The following is a 20,591-nucleotide window of genomic DNA, read 5'->3' as shown; positions in this document are numbered from 1 at the left end:
CGGACGCTTAACCGACTGCGCCACCCAGGCGCCCCTAGAGCTTGATTTTCAAAGTGTTTTCACATATACTCTTCATCTAAGTACCCATAAACTCCCCCCATCTTTCCCAGCCCCCTCCCGCACTTCAGAAACTAGAAAATTCTGTTTTAATTTGTGTGCCATACCCCCTCAAGGGTCAAGGCGTATTCAAGGCCCCTAACCAGAAAAGCGCACGGGGTCTTGGAAGACGGAAGGAGAGACTGCGGAACCAGTGTTCTGGCGGTTGCGGTTCTCGGAGGGAAGTCAATTCCGCGGACCGGTAGTGAAGAGCACCAAAGCTTGTTTCCGGCCACCTCAGCGGGAAGCGGAGACGCAGGCAGCTGGATCTTCGGGAACTCAGATAGAGGTGTAACTGCGGTCGCGGCGGAGGAAGTCGGGACAACGTCTGCGGCCGCCGGGCCAGTGTTGGGTCCCCGAAGCCTGTGAAGATGGTGTTGCTTACGATGATCGCTCGGGTGGCGGACGGGCTCCCGCTGGCCGCCTCGATGCAGGAGGACGAACAGGTGAGCTGTTCTATCCCCGCGCCCCCAAGTCCCTGCCAGAGCTCTGTGTTCTCAGTACCGGATTTCTTCTTAGAACGCAGGCGACCTTTGCGACCTCCCGTGCACTCCCGACCCCTCTGAACTGCTCTTTTTATCTTTTGGCAGTGGAGAAACTACTTGTTAAAAGAAATCATTCCTGAAGGCGGAGGTAGATTTTTGCCTTTCCTGTTTTTTTATTGTTTTTTTTTATAGAAAGACGCTCCGGTGTAGGGATAGGTTCGACTGATTGTGATCACCCAGTGTTGTGTAACTCTTAGAGACTTTGGTAAAATTCGAGATTTCTGTTTTTCTGCTGCTGTTGAGGCTAACAGGTCCTGGGAGAAATCAGCTCCCAAGTTCTTCAACCTCTTTCACTGTGGCACTTGATCCTTGACCTATCTTGATGACATCTTTTGAAAGTGGGTGAGATAATATTGCCACATATAGACACCTGTTTGAAGTTCAGTACAGTACTTTCTTTCAAGTTTATGTCCAATTCCCACCTCCTCCAGTAAGCCTTACTAAATTCCTACTATTGGGATTATAACTTCTGTGTTATATTTCTGTTAACGCCTTGTACCTTTATTTTGCTACTTTCTTTTGTTTTTCAATAAATTGAGATTCCTATGAGGCAGTCGACAGGTCTTAATGATCTTTGTGCTTCTCATAGCTTTTACGGCAGCAGCTTTATGCTAATAAGTGCTCAAAAAATGTATTGAATTGATTTAAAAACAACAGCTTCAAATATCTTGAAAAGTAAGCTTTGTGCCTTAGAATCACAAGGGAAGGTTCTGGTGTGAGACAGATTTCTGGAGCAAGGTGGGGAGATCTCTGAAGAAGGGAGGCTGAGAATGAAATTTATGTAATTTATTTAAAGTGATCAATTTTAGTTTACTTTCTCGAACAACCTAAGTTTTTTTTAAAAAAAACTTAAGGCCTAAAAAAAAGATGAATTCTAGGAAATTATTTTGCATATATCTGTTGGATTTTTCACGGAAAAAAACCCAAAACCCTTATTAAGCACATCAACTGTGTCAAGCATGGTGATTATACAGGTTAGAGGACACAGTCCCTACTTTCATGGAGCTTACAGTTTAGTGGAAAAGCCAGAAAACAAATAAGCAATTATAACATAGTATAATTGCTATGGAAGAGGAAGAAGGCTCTGTGGTTGAACATGGAAAAGGTGTCTAGGTTGGTTTTGGGAGATCAGGAAAGTCTTCCCAGAAGAAATGACTTCTCAGCTGACAGTGTTGTTTAGTAATAAGGAAAGCTTCTATTTAGTTTTATGCCTTTTTAGGTTTGACTTGGAAATATGTTTATTTTCACTTTTAGGAGAGTAGCAATACAGATCACAAAATTGCAGGTCCTGCTAAGTGAAGTATTTTCAATTTATTGCACAAGACAAAGTCTAATCATTTATATAAAATTTGAAAAATATAATGTGCCCTTAATATTCAACTGTGAAATATTTTTCTTTTCTCTCAATTTGTTAAGAATTTTCTAGGACCACTCTGCAGAAGGAGTGAAATTGTTAAAATAAGTGCAGGAACGTGACTTGAGCAAGGGAGATAGTGTGGAGAAATTTTCCTTAAAGTATATATATAGTTTGACCAAGAAATGGTTTTTCCCAGGGAGGAGTCTGGTCAGTTTATTGCATTAGATTTCAGTGTGGGCAAAGAATACAAAGTGAATTTGAAAGTCTACTTAATATTAGTAGTTCCTTACTCTCTGCCTTGATGCTTTATTGAAAAAGTAATTGATATATTATTGTGTGTTTCTTAATTCCAAATTAGGTGTTGGTCTACCAAGATGGGTTACTTTGTTTAATTGACAAAGAAATTTTCCACAAGAATATTTTTGTGATGGCAATTCCATAATTATTTCCTTTAGGAATTTAGGCTTTGAATGATAAAATCTTTCCCTGATTTTTAATATCTACATTATGAGTCTTAGACTCATTTTATTATGTTAATAGTAAAAGGAACATTTATAGAATGCATACTACATGCCAAGCACTGTGCTAAAGCCTGTCAAGTATTTGATTTCATTCAATCTTCATACCAATCATATTAGGATAGTTTAGTGGTATTCTTCCCATTTACAGGGAAGGAAGCTCTGAGGCATAGAGATGATAGGTTTTTTTGTATGAGCCACATAGTGAATAAGTAGTAAAATGGAATTTTTCATCAGTTTCTTAATATCAACACTATTGATGTTTTCGGTCAGATAATTATTTGTTGTGCGAAACGGTCTCGTGCATTGTAGGATGTATGCTAGTAACTCTGGCCTCTGCCTCTTAGATGCCAATAGCACTACCACCACCTCCACACCTCCAATTGAGTAATATTCCTGGACATTGCCAGATGTGATCTGGGGGTGGGAGGGCAGAGTCACCCTGGCTTAAGAGCCACTGTTTTGGGTTTTTTTTAATGGTTATTTATTTTTAAATTTTTTTTTTCAACGTTTATTTATTTTTAGGACAGAGAGAGACAGAGCATGAACGGGGGAGGGGCAGAGAGAGAGGGAGACACAGAATCGGAAACAGGCTCCAGGCTCTGAGCCATCAGCCCAGAGCCTGACGCGGGGCTCGAACTCACGGACCGCGAGATCGTGACCTGGCTGAAGTAGGACGCTTAACCGACTGCGCCACCCAGGTGCCCCAATGGTTATTTATTTTGAGAGAGAGAGAGAGAGAGCAGGGGAGGGGCAGAAAGAGAGAGAGAGAGAGAGAGAGAGAATCCTAAGTAGGCTCCGCACCATCAATGCAGAGTCCGATGCGGGGCTCAAACCCATGAACCACGACATCATGACCTGAGCTGAAATCAAGAGTGAGAACGCTTAACCGACTGAGCCACTCAGGTGCCTCAAGAACCACTGGTTTTTAATCAGTATTTGTCTGACTTCAGACCAGAGCCTTAGTGCCTAACTGGTACACTTAACAGCCATGTTCTAAGACTTTTTGATAATGTATCTACTTCCTTTTTTTTTAATTTTTAAAAAAAAATTTTTTTCAACGTTTTTTATTTATTTTTGGGACAGAGAGAGACAGAGCATGAACGGGGGAGGGGCAGAGAGAGAGGGAGACACAGAATCGGAAACAGGCTCCAGGCTCTGAGCCATCAGCCCAGAGCCTGACGCGGGGCTCGAACTCACGGACCGCGAGATCGTGACCTGGCTGAAGTCGGATGCTTAACCGACTGCGCCACCCAGGCGCCCCAGATAATGTATCTACTTCTTAGGAGTCTAAAAATAACTTTTTAAGAAATGGCTATTTCAGCCAAATAGTTTTTATTTCTTTAAGTGTTTATTTTTAAGAGAGAGAGACCGAGTGCAAGTGGGATAAGGGCAGAGAGAGAGGGAGACACAAAATCCGAAGCACGCTCCAGGCTCTGAGCTGGCACAGAGCCCAGCATGGGGCTCGAACTCAGGAACCGCGAGATCATGACCCCAGCTGAAGTCAGAAGCTTAACGGAAGTCGGAAGCTTAACCGACTGAGCCACCCAGGCACCCCTCAGCCAAATAGTTCTGTAGTCGAGTACTTTAATTGTTCAGGCCAAGTAATTCAATGTACTTTTTCAATTATTTACACTGATAACAGATGTCGTATGTTACTAGTGCTAGTCCTGTATAAGCTGCCTTACTACTGGAGGTGAACAGTTATTCAGATAATACAGTGGAGAGTAAAATTCAAAAAATGATGTAGGCAGAGTATCTCATCCACTGTTTCCTCTGTGCTCAACTAGAAGTATCAGCCTAGGGCGATAGAGAGATGAACTTTTCTTTTCAAACCTAGACTCTCTGATATTCTATTTCCTTTCTTTTTACCTTTCTGGTGTGTTTCTTCTTTTTGGATGTTTGCATCTCTTCATCTACCTTTGTGTTCTACCTCAAAATGACGGTGTTCTCTTTCCTTTCATTTTGCCCCAGCTCTGTGGACTTGAAGACGATATTTGATCTAACCAAGTATTCAGCAGGGAGCACCAAAAAAGCAGATAGTCTGTTGTACATTTTAAACTGCATTGCTCCCCCAATTATTGAGGGTTCATTAGTCACCTTACTGTAATTGCTTTTAGAGGAAAATGGTTGGTTCTTGGTGCTGCTGGCCTTTGACCAGCCAAGTACAACAGGGATTTTAAAATGATAAGAGCTTAGCTAAACATTCTTATAAAGACAAAAGGTGGCATTTGATATAGTTAGTTGTTCAGCAGTCCTAGGTGATAGCAATAAAAAGTGTTGTGGTTGTGTGGGAAATTTCTACCCTGTACCTGTTATATTATATATATATAGAACCAAATCCTAAATACACTATTAGGATTGCAGATTAGTTTCAGAAATTGTCCATTCACATCCATTTCATTATCGGATTGCTAACACATCTTTCCATTATACTGTATATAAGCTTCATGAAGTCTGTTGTAGATGAAGTGGAAAACAGAATGAGGACATCTAATCTGTTTTTAGGCAGTCTGGAGGCTGTGGGCCTTTTGTGACTTTAGTCTTGAAAGCAAACTGAGGTTCTGTCTGTACAGTGGTGAATATGTTGTTTTGTGAGATCTAGATCAGAGCTGCCAGTTCTGATCACAGTTTCCTGAGAATTTCCTATGAATTAGATTTAATATGAAATAGTAAGATCACCCAGAAAGTGGATCTGCTATCACCGAAGCAATTTTAATTGTAGAGGTGCTATCGCATGTTTAGGAACGCAGACTCCAGAGCTAGACTGCCTGGCTTCAGATTCTTACCCCTCCTCTTATTGGCCTCTCGTCCTTGGGCAAGTTTGATTTCTCATACAGAAAATGGGCGTAATGATTCTAATCACCTCATAAGGTAGTTGTAAAGCTTATTGGAGTTGAATTATGTAAAGTGTTTAGAACCAGGGCTGACAGAAAGTGAGTGCTTTCATTTAATTTCATTAATTTGCCTATTTCTCAAAATTTTCTTTCCAGTTCCATTTTGCCTTTCTTAAAGTTCAGACTAGAATTGTATGTATTTGTGGGTACAAATATGCAATAAACAGGAATGGGTGAATGAACAATTTTCCCCATTACAAAACTAGCCTGCGCTTATTGTAGAAAATTCAGTAAAAAAGGAAAAACAAAAGGACCAAAATGTTAATGGTGATTATTACCAAAATCTTTACTTAAATTGTATACATTTTAACATAAAACCTTAATCTCTGTATGTGTGTGTATATGTATAAAATTAAATAATGGGTAATGCTGTAAGACTTCCACCTAGTTTTTTTTCACTTAGTGTGTAATGAGTATCTTCTCATATCATTAAATATTATACAGCATTTTAATGGCTGTATAATATTCCATTGTATAAATATGCCACTGTATAAATATGTTATTTAACCAATTTTCTATCCAATTACTGAACATTTGTTTTTTATTTTTATATACATTTGTAGTTGTTTGTTTTAACATAAATGATATGTATGTATATTTTCAAAGATACAGAATTGTTGGCTAAAACAATATGTAAAATTTTGTAACTTCTAATACATATTGCAAAAATACCTACCAGAAAGATTGCGCCCGTGTTGTGTTCTCAGGGAACGGTGATGCTGATGGAACCAGCACTGTAAAATGTTGGTTGGCGTGCCACAATCTCTGTGTAATCTCAGTGTCATTATAGATCCCCGAAACTGCAGCATGCTTTCGGCCATAGTTTCTTGTAGTCCATACAGTGGTTAGTCTCTTTCTCTTTGGTTGCAGCGATGTTTACAATGCTTCTTATAAAGTCAAAGGATTTATACCAGTCTTTATTTGACTGACAGTTTTTCTGCCATTTATTTCTTCACCTGGTTCCTTTGCCTTTAGTTGTCAAAAACATTTTTACTTAACATCTGTGGTTGTGGTTATTTTTAAAACACCAATTTCTGAGTTCCACCTCTGAGATACTGATTTAATTGGTTTGGAGGTAGAGATAGGGCTTGATTAGTTTTTGTGCAACCCCCAAGTGATTCTGGTGTAAAGCCAAGGTTGAAAAATCATTGATGTACGTGGATATTATTCCTTGGCACTTTAGTAACATTTCCAACTTTATTTACATCTGTTCTGTCTACTGCTGTGGGGTCAGATCTCTTCCAAATGCCACATATAATGGCATTGGTGAAGCAAACAATTTGGCAAGTACCATTCATTTAGGGAATGCGGGATATTGTGCACTAGTTCAAAGCATATGGTAGTTTTCACTCTCCTTTACTAGCAGATCAGTCATGAAAAAAAATATGCAATACTGATTAATATAATAATGTGAATGTATATTATGCTAACTATTGTCTAGTATTGTTAATACATAAATACATACATATATATTAATATAGAAATATTTCTTTAGAGTAGTATAACAAATCATTGCCATAGGGACAGTGCTAAATAAGATAAAGTGATACTTCTAGTGGACTCTACCTAACTCTCCTCGTTCACTTCATGCTAATTTACTTCCTTATTCATATTTAAATTCCCAGTTTATTATTAAAAAAAATTTTTTTTAATGTTTATTTTTTTTGAGAGAAAGAGGAGGGTAGGGACAGACAGAGAGGGAGACATGGAATCCAAAGCAGGCTCCAGGCTCTGAGCTGTCAGCATAGAGCCTGACGTGGGGCTCAAACTCACAAACCATGAGATCATGACCTGAGCTGAAGTCAGACGCTTAACCAACTGAGCCACCCAGGCGCCCCTCCAGTTTGTCATTTTACATATGGCTTAGGATCCTGTACTTGTACATTTGCTTATCTGCCACTTTCACAATTTTATCATTGCTTCCTTATTTTTACTGTTAGCTAAGTGTTTCACTATCTAGAATTTTAAGATTTCACTTTGCACTTTAACAAAAATTTTTTTTTAAACGTTTATTTATTTTTGAGACAGAGAAAGACAGAGCATGAAGGGGGGAGGGTCAGAGGGAGGGAGACACAGAATCTGAAACAGGCTCCAGGCTCTGAGCTGTCAGCACAGAGCCTGACGTGGGGCTCGAACTCACGGGCCGCGAGATCATGACCTGAGCTGAAGTCGGCCGCTCAACCGACTGAGCCACCCAGGCGCCCCTGCACTTTTTAAAAGTCAGACCTCAGATCCAGTCCTTGGGAGAACCTCAAATAAATGCTTTTTAAATTTAAGCATTTAGGTATTAAACATCTGTCAAGAAGAGACTGTGTTCTATTGTTTAATCCAAAATAAATAATCCAAAATAAAATAATTCCTTTCTATCACATGGCAAAAGTGCGCTCCTGCCCCCGTATGTGGATGAATAAATAATATGTATTTGCTTTCCGTTCCATTCTTTGCCTTTTGGATTGAATAGGTGAATGAGGTATGATGTTCTCCTTTTGAGATGACACTGGTATTTCGCAGTAGGCTTTTTTCCTTCCTTTTTTAAAAAATTATTAAACTATTTAAAAATTGTTCAAGAAAATATACCTGTAATTCTACCATCTGAATATTGTTATTTGCATTTTGTATGTATATATCTCTTTCTTTCCAAACTCAGAAACCAAATCTATTCACTCAGTAAAGAATATTTGACTTTTCAATCTTGGTCCTTACTCTTGTTCATTTTTACCTAGTTGGAGTTACAGTCTTAGGAATTTGCAGTGATGGGTGCATACATTTATTTTTGCTTAAATGCTCAATACTGTAACACTTAGTGGAAGGTTTTTCTTGATATTCCAGGATAAAAATGAAATTCACCAGTCTGTTGTTCCCAGGATTTTCTCCTGAGTATAGAACATGTTGTGCAGTTATGTGCCAATAATTGTGCAAGTGAAAGGGGTTAGGAGGACCCATTTCCACTGACCTAACAGTGGAAAGAACACTGGATTGAAAGTTAAGAGTGGCTTAGGCAGTTGAGAAGTACAAATAACGTGATTTTCTTGAACAACTAGGGGTTTGATCTTTTTTGCTCTAAAAGTAGGGCATTTTTTAAAAAAAAATGAATCTTATTAACCTTTTTTATTTTTTTATTTTTCTTTAAAAAAATTTTTTTTAATGTTTATTTTTGAGAGGGTGGGGGAGGGGCAGAGAGAGAGGGAGACACAGAATCTGAAGGCTCCAGGCTCCAAGCTGTCAGCACAGAGCCCAACGAGGGGATCAAACTTGTGAACTGCAAGATTGTGACCCGGGCTGAAGTCCAATGCTTAACCAACTGAGTCTCCCAGGCGCCCTGGATTTTTTAAATTTTTCTTAAGTATTCTTTATTTAACTAATCTCTATACTCAGTGTGGAGCTCAAACTCAACACCTTGAGATCAAGAGTCGCGTGCTTTTCTGACTGAGCCATCCAGGGGCCCCTGTATTTTATTAACCTTCAATGAAGGACCTTACTTACATAGTGTTCTCATAATATGATGCTTCTCACGAATTGTTATGGCTGTTTTTTTGTGTGGAAAATTCTTAAATGAAGGTGTCTTCTTTCAGTCTGGCCGGGACCTTCAACAGTACCAGAGTCAGGCTAAGCAACTCTTTCGCAAATTGAATGAACAGTCCCCTACCAGATGTACCTTGGAAGCTGGCGCCATGACTTTCCAGTGAGTATAATCCTATTTCTTTGTGATCATTTAAGTATGAAATACAGTAAATTTAAGTAACATCTGAGAACAATGGTAACAATTTTTCAAAAGTAAAGAATATTTTAAAAATATAGTCTCTTCATGGAAGGAACTTCCCTGGCTCTAATTCTGCAAAACTGAAATCTTGTTTTGTTGATTCAATTTGCATACAATAAATTAACTGTTTTATCCTGTGCATACAGTAAATTAACGTGTTTTATCCTCTGTCTAATGAATGCTATACCCATCGTGCAATAATAGATTAATTTTTTGCTTTAGGAGTTTCTTAGAGCCAGATGTCTGTAGATTAATACTCTTGCTCAAACACTTACTAACAAGACAACCTTGAACAACCCACATATACCTCTCTAGGGCCTTAGTTTCCTCTATAAAATAGGGGAAATAGTCATAGTTTGTGAGAATAATTAGGGAATCTATTTATATCTCTTAACATCTTGCCTGGCACAGAGAGAATATCAGTAAATGTTAGTTGTTAGAAAAAGGAAAATTATAAAAAATAATTTTAGAGCATCACAATCAGTGGTATTAGTGCATATAACTGAGAAAGGGCTCAAAAGGACTTTAAATTACCTGCAAGTAATTGGTATTAAATGTTTAATACATGTCAAGTTTGAGGGTGATTAAAACAGAAAGGATTAAAAAAAGAGAGGACAGTAAGATCAGAGGAAAATAAAAAAGGATTAGCTAAATAATCCTTGTTATTTTAGGACCTCAGATGCTAAGATAATATAGACCTGGGAAGGACCTGCCTTGTTTAACCTTTTTAAAGGGAGGGGAAATTTTTCCACCCATCAGAAACAAACAAGTATACAAAACTAAAATCGAAACAAAACCCTGGCTTATTGGTTAAGAATGTAGTAGATGTGGGGTGCCTGGGTGGCTCAGTCGGTTAAGCGTCCAACTTTGTCTCAGATTATGATCTCACAGTTCGTGAGTTCGAGCCCCGTGTCGGGCTTTGTGCTGACAGCTCAGAGCCTGGAGCCTGCTTCAGATTGTGTCTCCCTCTCTCTGCCCCTCCCCTGCTCTCACTCTCTCTCTCTCAAAAATAAGTAAACGTTAAAAAAAAAAAAAAAAAAAAAAAAATTAAAAAAAAAAAAGAATGTAGTATATGAAACATTTTCTATAAATCTAATTTTCAACATCAAAAAATATAGACACTTAATTATATGTATAATTATATATAGTATCTTTATTTCTATCATGGATTAGGAACAAAAGATCTAGGGAATGGAATTGAATTCCTAATGGAATTGAAAAGAGATTTTCTCTTGTTTGGTTCCTTTATAATTTCATCTCATCCTTTATTTCAATCTAAGAGTTATATTTTAAAGATTTATTCTTTACCAGACCATATATTAAGTTCTGCCTTTATCTTATTAGCAGAGAGAAACACATATACAGACAACTAAACTTTAATACCTTAAGGCAAGAAGTGCTGTAATTCATTTATAAATGACATGCTTTGGGAGTAGAGAGAAAGAAGCAATAAATTCCCATTTGTAGGGAGCAAGTTTGGGGAAAGGGGATAGAGGGAGGGAGAATACAGAGAAATATAAGCAGAAATCTATGAGGACTTGAAAGAACCTAAACTTGGAGAGAAGCGTGCTGTTTGGCATATTGGGTGTATGATGGAATGTGGCCCACACCTGCTTTGGAGGCCACAAATACTATACCAAGGAGTATGATTTTATTTTATAGGTATTAGAGAACCCTGAGAGTTTTTAAGCAGAATAATATGGTTATATTTATATGGTTATATAAAACTTGTAGTTTAGAAGATGGCCTAGACTAAAGATAAGGAGACCAGTTGATTTAGATGCCCAAACACATCAGTATCATTATCATCACGACCATCATCATCGTTTTAAGGGGCCTGAGAGGTCATATAATACACTATAAACTATGCTCTGTGGGGTCCTAGGATGCCTTAGGAGCCACATAGCAAGGGTAGGTATAGGGGGTATGTGTAATGCTTTGGGCCCTTGAAGTCCTACTTAAACTAATGACCTGATTTTATTTCATGTGCATATTGATCTTCTGAATATAATTATTGCTGAAACAAAGAGTCCTGTGGCTAAAGAGACATTGAAAATCACAGAGTTAACCTAATCTCTTTCTGAGACATCTCAGACACGTTAGCCATGTAGCCCCTTCCAGAGTGCCAGGGAGCACCTCTCATAGGAGGAAGTCAGTTCTGTTATTGGATAATTTCTTGTATTGGACAGTTGATACAGAGTTCTGGCCTGGAAATTAGGGAATATTATTTATCTTAAGGTCATTATCTGTACCCAGTAAACATTGTGGCATTAACTTCCAACTATGAAGTATCCACAAAAGTTTCCATTTCCACTGTTTTTCTTAAAGCTAGAAAGAGTTTAAATATGTATATACTAATTTCCATACGTAATCAAAGGTAGATGGGGGCGTCTGGGTGGCTCAGTTGGTTGGGTGTCCTTCTCTTGGTTTCGGCTTAGGTCATGATCTCATGGGTTGTGGGTTTGAGCCCTGCATTGGGCTCCATGCTGACAGTGCAGAGCCTGCTTGAGATTCTCTTTCTCCCTTTCTCTCTGCCCCTTCCCTGCATGCAGGCACGTACACTCTCTCTCTCAAAAATGGATAAATTTTAAAAAAGGTAGATGGAGTCACAACTCTTGAGTTTTCAAGAAAAAGTCTTAGGTATTATGATATTTTAGCTGGATTATATAATAAACAATTGTAAACATGTTTAAGTACTTCTTTTGGAATATAATTCTCATAATGGGAAGATGTTTGCTTTCTGATTCCAAGGGTTTGTGGTTTGCAATTGATTTTCAGATTTAGTTAGCTTCAAAGGGCTTAGGCTAGAATATGTTCAAAAGTCTGTAGGGCACGAAGAGTCTGCTTCAAATTGTTGGAGGTATTGTTATTCTACAGACAACTTTTTCTCTTCTTTTTTTGTGTCTCTCCAGCTACATTATTGAGCAGGGAGTTTGTTATTTGGTTTTGTGTGAAGCTGCCTTTCCTAAGAAATTGGCTTTTGCCTACCTGGAAGATTTGCACTCAGAATTCGATGAACAGCATGGGAAGAAGGTGCCGACTGTGTCTAGGCCCTATTCCTTTATTGAGTTTGGTAAGTTTTCTCCTCATCTCTGTATCAAGAGAGCAAACAGTTTGGAGAAGCTGTTTGTTACACTGATTAATTTTGACACATTTTTTTCTGATGTTTACCTACTTAAGTTTTGGGTTCTGTCTTTTCCTTTCCACCTCTGTGCTTTTGAATGAATGAAAGTTGCTTCTCACAAGAATTTTCTGTGGTCTTTTAGTCTTTTCCTTAGAATTTGTTACCCTTTTCCCTTTTTGTGATTTGGATTGATTCTTCGTCAGAGTCAAGAACTGTGCCTAAAGATCTGTTTGGTTGGCATATAGTAGCTGAGTTCTTTCCCCCAAACCACACACACATACGCACAGTCACAGAAAGGTTCATTTTCTGGAGGTCTGAATATAGAAATCAGAATGACATTTTGTTTCTTTTAATCCTCTAGTTAAAAAAAATTACTGGAAGAGGTATGGCATTGGGGGACAGCATTTACTACCTGCAGAAATAGTGAGCATGGGTGTCCATATTTGTATAGTAATTATAGAAAGACTCATTACTGGTAAAGTATCTGATGGCAATAAATCAACAGAAATGTTTTGGGTACTCTAGAGGAAGTGAGAATAAGTATGATTAGACTATATTACTGATATTTTTAGTTAAAAGAAATTGGTTTTACTGTTTCTGAATTTCTGAAGTATTTCCATTTTGCTAGCTAACTGGCCATCTTACTTTTTAGAAATAAGGAAAATTTTAGGAAAACGCTCCAGCATTTCATAACTACAAACTCTCCAAGTGATAATTTTTATAATGTCTGGTTTTTCACATTTTGTTTTTGAAGATAATGAGGTCCAGTAAAACCAAGAAAGCAGTAAGACTGCTACATCAAGGTCACACGAGAAATAGTTGATACACTCAAATTAGCTTAAAGGATTATATATGAATGGGTTTTAGGTGAACTGCAGGTACAGTAACCTGAGATCAGTTACACAGTAATTGTTTCCATCCCCAGGCCTGAAGGGATAAGAGAAAGGAGCAGTTTCTGAAACTGCAAAGGACAAAATTTATAGAGAAGGCCATCTTGAGAGGAGGAGTTACTCTTGCTGGAGGGATGCTGCCAGCCCAGGGTGACTTCTTGATGGGGGTTGGGAGGAGAGGGGTTCGGGAAACAAATACCCTAACATCACTACCTGCTCTCCTGCCCTACTCTTGGGGCTCCCGCATTGGTCGAACCTAACCTGGAAGCCCCCCCGAACAAGGAGCCCATGATGTAGTCCATGCAGGTCAGCTGCCCAAGGCAAAAAGCATGGTGCAGAAGGGTGGAGAGGAGGTCTAGAGAGGCAAACGAAAGGTATCCAGCACATATCACTTAAGAAAATGCCAAAAGTTGAAAATAAAATCTTTAGTAATAAGTCATTCTTTTTATAGTTTTGAGAAATGCAGACATGGTCTAAACATGATAGCTGCAGTTCATAGTGGTATTTTGGGAAACTCCCTGCCACATGTTTGCTTTACCTGAAGTTTAAGAACAGAGTGAGATTAGGAATGTATGTTAAAGAAAATACTTAAACAAATTTTTTTTAATGTTTATTTTTGAGAGAGACAGAGGGAAAGAGAGAGAGCGAGGAGGGGAGGGGCAGAGAGAGAGGGAGACACAGAATCCGAAACAGGCTCCACACTCTGAGCTGTCAGCACAGAGCCCGACAAACTGTGAGATCATGACTTGAGCCAAAGTTGGAAACTTAACCGACTGAGCCACCCAGGCACCCCATGTTAAAGAAAATACTTTAAGACCATGTTTCCCCCCTACTTTTAATGACAGAACCTGTAGTGATGCTAGATTGTTGTCAGGATCCTTTTCAGGAATATAGAGTTAAGTACTAAAACCCTGAGGATCCTCAGGACATGGTTTGAAAATAATCTGCTTTCAGGAAAGGCTTACTATAGTGGGTCTTACTTTCCATAAGGGCCCTGATAGCAAAGACTTCGAATTTGAAGGTGTGCAGAGGACATTTCTCCTGAATGGTTGGTCATCTGTCTTTACATTTTACAAATGAAAACATCAAAACTCAAACTTTGGTGTTCATTCAAGAGCTTGGTTATCCTATCCCTACTCCAGTACTTTGATGGGCAAGGTTGTTAATGGTCACTTTTCTTCATTATTCTAGATACGTACATTCAGAAAACCAAGAAGCTTTACATTGACAGCCGTGCTCGGAGAAACCTAGGCTCCATCAACACTGAACTGCAGGATGTACAGAGGATCATGGTGGCCAATATTGAAGAAGTGTTACAACGGGGAGAAGCACTCTCAGGTATGTAAAACATTAAGAGTCCTATAGGGCGCTTCTCAGTCCACAGGCAACGATAGCTTATTTTGGGTTACCTTTTTCACTGTCACTCTATCTAGTACTGCTAAGAATTCATCTCTCAGAAATAGATTACATTAGGGGTGCCTGGGTGTGGCTTAGTTGGTTAAGCATCTGATTTTGGCTCAGGTCATGGTCTCATGGTTCATGAGTTTGAGCCCTGCCTCGGGTGAGCTTGAGCCCTGCCTTGGGATTCATTCATTCATTCATTCATTCATTCTCTCTCTCTCATAAATTAAATAAATAAATAAATAAATAAATATCATCAAGAGACATAGCTTACATTACAAAACTTTGTATATGATATGTTTTTTCCCAGCATGATTAGTTTTTGTTGAGTTGGAACAGTGTGAAGGTCCTATTCCATATCAGAAGCAATTACTTCTACCAAGGTATTTACAACATTAAACAAATATTTACAGAAACTCTTAACATAAATTAAGGGAAATGAAAAGAAGAATGAGAGGAAATTGTCAAAGATTTACTGCAATGGTTTCCTGACTAGCCACTTTGGGAGACTTTATTGCTGCCAGATCAAATGTTATAAAATGCCATTTTCATCAAGGCATTCCTCTGCTGAAAAACTTTTAAAATCTGTGACTACAAGATATGGTCTAGTCTGGTTTCAACTTACTTTTTGTTCTTGCTGAGTGCTTGTCATGTGCAAGGCACTGTGTTCTCTGTAACGGAAGATGAGGAGATTGCAGACTTCTTTCATGCTCTCTAGTTCACAAACATTCTGCTTCAGCCAGGTCAGCTTCCTCACCATCCTGGACCTGTTCTTAAGACCTAGGTACGAGCCGAGCCGCCTCTTCAAAGAAGCCTTCCCAGGTCCTGATAGCCCACGTCATGTTAATCTCTTTTGTCCTTTAAACTCCTAAGGCACTTAGCTGTGTAATGGTTCTTTTTTTTTTTTTTTTTAGCACATAATGGGTGTGTGTACGTGTGTACTTACTTACCTAATTTGCCTTAAAAAAAAAAGAACCATATATACGTATGTATATATTTACCTAATGTTTCAATGTTACCCATGTATTTAAGGTACTCGTAAAGGTAGTGTTTATATATTTCATATACTTCTTTTATTTCTTTCACAGTAAGGATCACAAATAGATGCCTCCATGAGTATGTCTTGAACTTATCCTATGACATACATGAGTAAATGGGTTTTCCTTTATTATGAACTGCAGATTGTAACCTTTATGTCAGTAGTCAGCAGTTGTCCCAGCATGTAGCTTCACTCTTTAAGCATCAAATTTTGGGTGAGTGAGACTGTAAATTTTCATCATAACAGACTTAGTTTCTACCTGGGATAAAATAGACCAGCACAAGAATTTTTCTTAAATCCAAAATTTGTATACTGGTCAGTTTACCAAAAGTGTAAAAGGATCCTCTTGTGCTTTGCTGGTTACTACAAAGCTGATGTGCTGATTGAAAAAGAAGACATTAGACCTTTGAACAGCGTGGGGGTCAGGGACTCCACATAGAACTTTTGACTTCCCAAAAACTTAACGACTAATAGCCAACTGTTGACTGGAAGCCTTACCCATAATAACATAGACAGTCAATTAACATGTTATTTCGTACGGTACACATATTGCATACTGTATTCTTACAATAATGTAAGTTAGAGAAAAAATGTTATTAAGAAAATCATAAGGATGAGAAAATACATCTACAGTATTCTATAAAAATCCATGTATAAGTGGAACTCGCACAGTTCAAACCCATGTTGTTTAAGGGTCAACTGTACAGTTGTAATCTTTAAAAAAAATTTTTTTAATGTGTATTTTTGAGAGAGACAAAGAGTAAGTGGGGGAGGGGCAGGAATTCTCTTACTAGTGCTTATTTCATATGACGTGATATTTGTTCCGCTGCCCAGTTATTCTCAGCAGATTTAGATCCGCTTAGCAAATATTTATTTATTGAGCACTGAGTATTGCCAGACCCTGTTCTGGGCTCTGGGGATATAGCAATAGACACAGTAGTTAAAAACCTCGGTCCAGTGAAGTGTCCAGTGTAGTAGACTGCCTGGAAAAATTCCTCGCAGCATTGTCATGGTTATTTCTCATCTCCTAACTGTTTTCTTGTGTGACTAAGTGTTTTTCTTACAGAACAAATTGCTAATTTACAAGTGGCTGTCATGACTGTGTCATTAAGTAATACCACATTTCTCAACCAATTCAGTCTCTGTTAAGCAACTCCAAATATTCCAAAAGTATTCTCTAAAGAACAAATTCGTGTTGCAAAATAGTCTCTTTAAAAAAATTTAAAGAAGTAAAATGACCAAAATTCATTTATGTCACACCAAGAATTTGTTTTTATTATTAAAATATGTCATGTATTTTAGTCCAATCTAGCTTGTGTCCCTCTGGCTGTTTCTCTAAGTGCTCAGCTAACAGTTATAACAGCATTACAAATGTCCTTTTAGAAAAACAAAACTTGGTAAAAGGTTCTAAAAAGCTTAATTTGGTAGGTGTTGGTGGCTTCCTAGCACCTGTGATTATGTTTTAGTTACAAGACAACTTTCCTGTGTCTGTTGAAACATAATTTCTGGTAGAATCATAATAGTCTTTACCAGTGGAGAATCTTGGGAATTTGGGAGCGGTCAACTTTGAGATACAGCTCAGTACTCAGTTTGTGGTTCATTGAGTTTTCTGGTTACTGAGTCTTATCTTACATGGATTATCATTTTTTTTCACAATATGAGAGAATAAGATTTAGACCATTAAAAGATGATGAAATGTTTATTATCAGCCAGCATTTATCAGTCTTATCATATACAGGCATCGTGTTCACTTCACAGGCATTCTCATGTACTTACAATCCTGTTATACAGTTAGTGTTATTATCCTCACTTTATGTAGATGATGAAACTGGGTTTTAGTAGAGGCTCAGTGAATTGACCAATGTCACATGGCTGGTGCAGCTGAGATTTAAACCAAAGACTCTGAGGTCAGAGCCAGCACTCTTAACCACCTCGCTATACAGTCTCAAGAATCTGAACATAATTTGGTCTGATAATTTTTTTTAATCTTTATTTATTTTTGAGAGAGAGACAGAGTGCAAGTGGGGGAGGGGCAGAGAGCGAGAGGGAGACACAGAATCTGAAGCAGGCTCCAGGCTTCAAGCTGTCAACACAGAGCCCGACATGGGGCTCGAACCCATAAACCCTGAGATCATGACCTGAGCTGAAGTCGGACGCCCAACCGACTGAGCCACCCAGGCGCCCCTGGTCTGATAACTTTAAAATGAATTGTGGATTTTACAGTGCATCAGGATCATGGATTAATCCGTATATGCAACCTAACCTTTAAAATAAAAATGAAATAAGCATCGTGGTTGTTTGGCATAGTGCCACTCATTTAAGTTATTTTTATGTCTTAATACATTAGACATAACACTTCAGTGACTAATTAACATTTTCCTTTTTTCCTCTTCAACAGCATTGGATTCAAAGGCTAACAATTTGTCCAGTCTGTCCAAGAAATACCGCCAGGATGCGAAGTACTTGAACATGCGTTCCACTTACGCCAAACTTGCAGCGGTAGCTGTGTTTTTCATCATGTTAATAGTGTATGTGCGATTCTGGTGGCTGTGAAGTAGTGAATCCAGTCACTGGCAAGGGTGAACCTAGAACCCGGCAGGTGTGTGTTTTCAGGAAGCTGAGCTCACAGAGAAGTGTATTAGAATTCCAAGTGGAACTTCTGCCTCTAAGGACCTTGCAAGAAAAGACATGTCCTGAAAACGAAATGTTACACCTCATTTAATGAAGCTTACCCCTTTATAGAAAGTCTCTTTTGGGGGCAGAGGCTTTCTCTGGGTGCTGAGCTGTGTATGCTAGGGAACAGTAGATTGTTTTCTTTTGTTTTTTCCCCTCCCAGTGTTTTTACATTTTTAAAACAGCACTGAGCGGGGCATTTTCTTTTCTAATGGAGCCATCAGTGAGATCTGGCTTAGCCAACCTGTGCTAGCAACAGTCTGAAATTCCTTCAGAAAAGGCAGCCCTTTGGGAAGTTTCTGACTCTGTCTGATCAACATTCCTTTTGTTGGTGACATTTGTGACTTTCAGTAATCTTGAGTTTTTGAGGGCCTGGTAAACAAGACTCCACTCTGTGAAGGTTAATTGCTGTGCTGCGAAGATCTTGTCTGTCGGCCCCTGTAGGAAGTTAGCCTTTGTTGTTTCCCTTTTATGATATTTTGCTTATTGCACAACTGCTTTAGGGTTAAACGAATTATATTAAGATGCCTTGATATTATATTATAGCACTCCTTGATTAAGAAGCTAAAATGTTTTCTGTCATTTACTCCTTAAAAGACTTAAATTTAGTTTGGGACATTCTTAATTGTATTTTTCAGCATCTCGTTTATATTAATATAAGAGTAAATATAACATACGGATAATCAGAAACCCCTGACTTAATGGGAAGAAAGGCCCAGCTCATCACTACAGCTTTGTCCTGCCCCCTTTTTCTCCACTGTAGTTTCTTCCCTCTCGTTTCCTCCTGCTGACACTTTAAAAATTCCTCCGCACCCAGTAGTTTTCATGTCCCATAAGCATCCTCTCAGGATATTCTCAAATTTCAAAATGGAAAATGTTCAGCCACGTAGTTCAATTTAAATTTTTACACAGCAACTACTCAAACAACTAGATACATTCATCTGAGAAAGTCTCTTGAGAACACCTCGTACTTTCTTCAGTTTATGTAAATTCTCTGAGAATGTTCTAGAGATAGATAACTCATTTACAGTGGCTTCTATTAACAAATAAAAGTACCTATGATTTTTCCCTTTTTGCTCAGGGATAATGGGGATTTCCTTTTACCTTCCGAGGTAGAATTTTTTAAATGGGGAGAATAGGCCTTTTAAATATTGTCACAAGGGTCTACAGTATAAACTACAACTTACACATACTGCACATGTTTCTTTCAGTTGTACAGGAAAATGAGCCAACTTCTTTTCTTTACATCTTTGGAGAGAACTTTAACTAGTAAACAGTTTTATAACTAAGGGATCATCAAAGCTACTGTCCTGATTCCTGATAGAGGTAAAAAACAAAACAAAACCCTATTTCCTTAGAACAAGAAGTGGCTTGTAAATTCCTGATAATTTACAGAACTAGAATAAATTTTTTTTTTCCATTTTGGACCTAAATCTGCCAATTGGAGTATGTGCATGAAACATGAAGTTACTTTTTATAGAGAATAAGTGCTTTTAAGTCCCTAAAAGGCTTGTCCCTAAAGTAACGATGTTGGTAATAAAAGCCTGACAGTCTGAAAACCCAAGTAGTGGTACCGTAGCATCTGGTTCTTCTATAGGAGTGGAGAGCGGCAGCTCATTGTTGAGAGTTGCATGCAGCAACCAAGTGGTCAGCAATGAAATAAATACTTCTAGAATGTTCCCTGCAGTGTGAAGTTTTATTATCTAGTTATTTTATGTACACATAGCTCTCTGGGTACATTTCTACCAAAACCCAGGTGGTTAGTTGAAAAATGAGAAGGGGGGCAGAATGATGAAAGGAATGAGAAAGTGGTTTAATGTTATGACGGTTGAAAAATGAGAGAACAAGACTATCGTAATAGGGCTTCCGCTTCTGTTCTTTATTGGAGGTAGTGGGAGGATCTGACTAGATGAAGTGTATCAGCAACTAAACAGGCATCTAAAATAGAATGTAATAAGTACTGTCTAGGGCTAGTGGGGGCACATTAAGAAAGGACACCCTACTTTGGGAAGGAGTGTTGTACGGGAAGAAGAATAAGGTATTCCAGAAAGAGTCAATAGCTTGTGCAAAGTCATGAGTAAAAGAGTGAGGCCCATTTTGGGGATTGTAATTCTGTTGCTTCAACCCAACTCCTTGGGTGAGTTTGGGCACTTGAGCCTTGAGGAAGAACTAGACTGGTCACTGTAATAAAGAGATACATCTACCACGCTTAATGAGTTTATAGTACACTAACGTCAGTGACAAGAGATGGCATCAGATTTAGGGTTTCGGATGATCATTCTGGCCCAAGT

General features: G+C 38.4%; 1 protein-coding gene across 1 annotated transcript; it reads left to right on the top strand.

Annotated features, from left to right (window-relative positions):
* The first annotated feature begins 322 nt into the window (after positions 1 to 322).
* On the top strand, positions 323 to 19,980 carry SEC22B (SEC22 homolog B, vesicle trafficking protein). The gene is made up of 5 exons (XM_030328183.1): positions 323 to 542; positions 8,986 to 9,095; positions 12,086 to 12,246; positions 14,379 to 14,525; positions 18,026 to 19,980. Exons 1-5 carry the CDS (start codon positions 468 to 470, stop codon positions 18,178 to 18,180), a joined length of 648 nt encoding a protein of 215 aa, XP_030184043.1. The 5' UTR covers positions 323 to 467; the 3' UTR covers positions 18,181 to 19,980.
* The last annotated feature ends 611 nt before the right edge of the window (positions 19,981 to 20,591 follow it).

Source organism: Lynx canadensis, chromosome C1, assembly GCF_007474595.2.
Source record: "Lynx canadensis isolate LIC74 chromosome C1, mLynCan4.pri.v2, whole genome shotgun sequence".
Taxonomy (NCBI): Eukaryota; Metazoa; Chordata; class Mammalia; order Carnivora; family Felidae; genus Lynx; species Lynx canadensis.
This window is presented reverse-complemented; position numbering and strand designations above follow the sequence as displayed.

Bases quoted from the DNA above. Each gene is read 5' to 3' on its own strand.
- SEC22B (XM_030328183.1), top strand. From the start codon at position 468: ATGGTGTTGCTTACGATGATCGCTCGGGTGGCGGACGGGCTCCCGCTG. The intron at 543-8,985 runs GTGAGCTGTTCT...GTCTTCTTTCAG, and splicing joins CGATGCAGGAGGACGAACAG to TCTGGCCGGGACCTTCAACA. The intron at 12,247-14,378 runs GTAAGTTTTCTC...TCATTATTCTAG, and splicing joins CTATTCCTTTATTGAGTTTG to ATACGTACATTCAGAAAACC.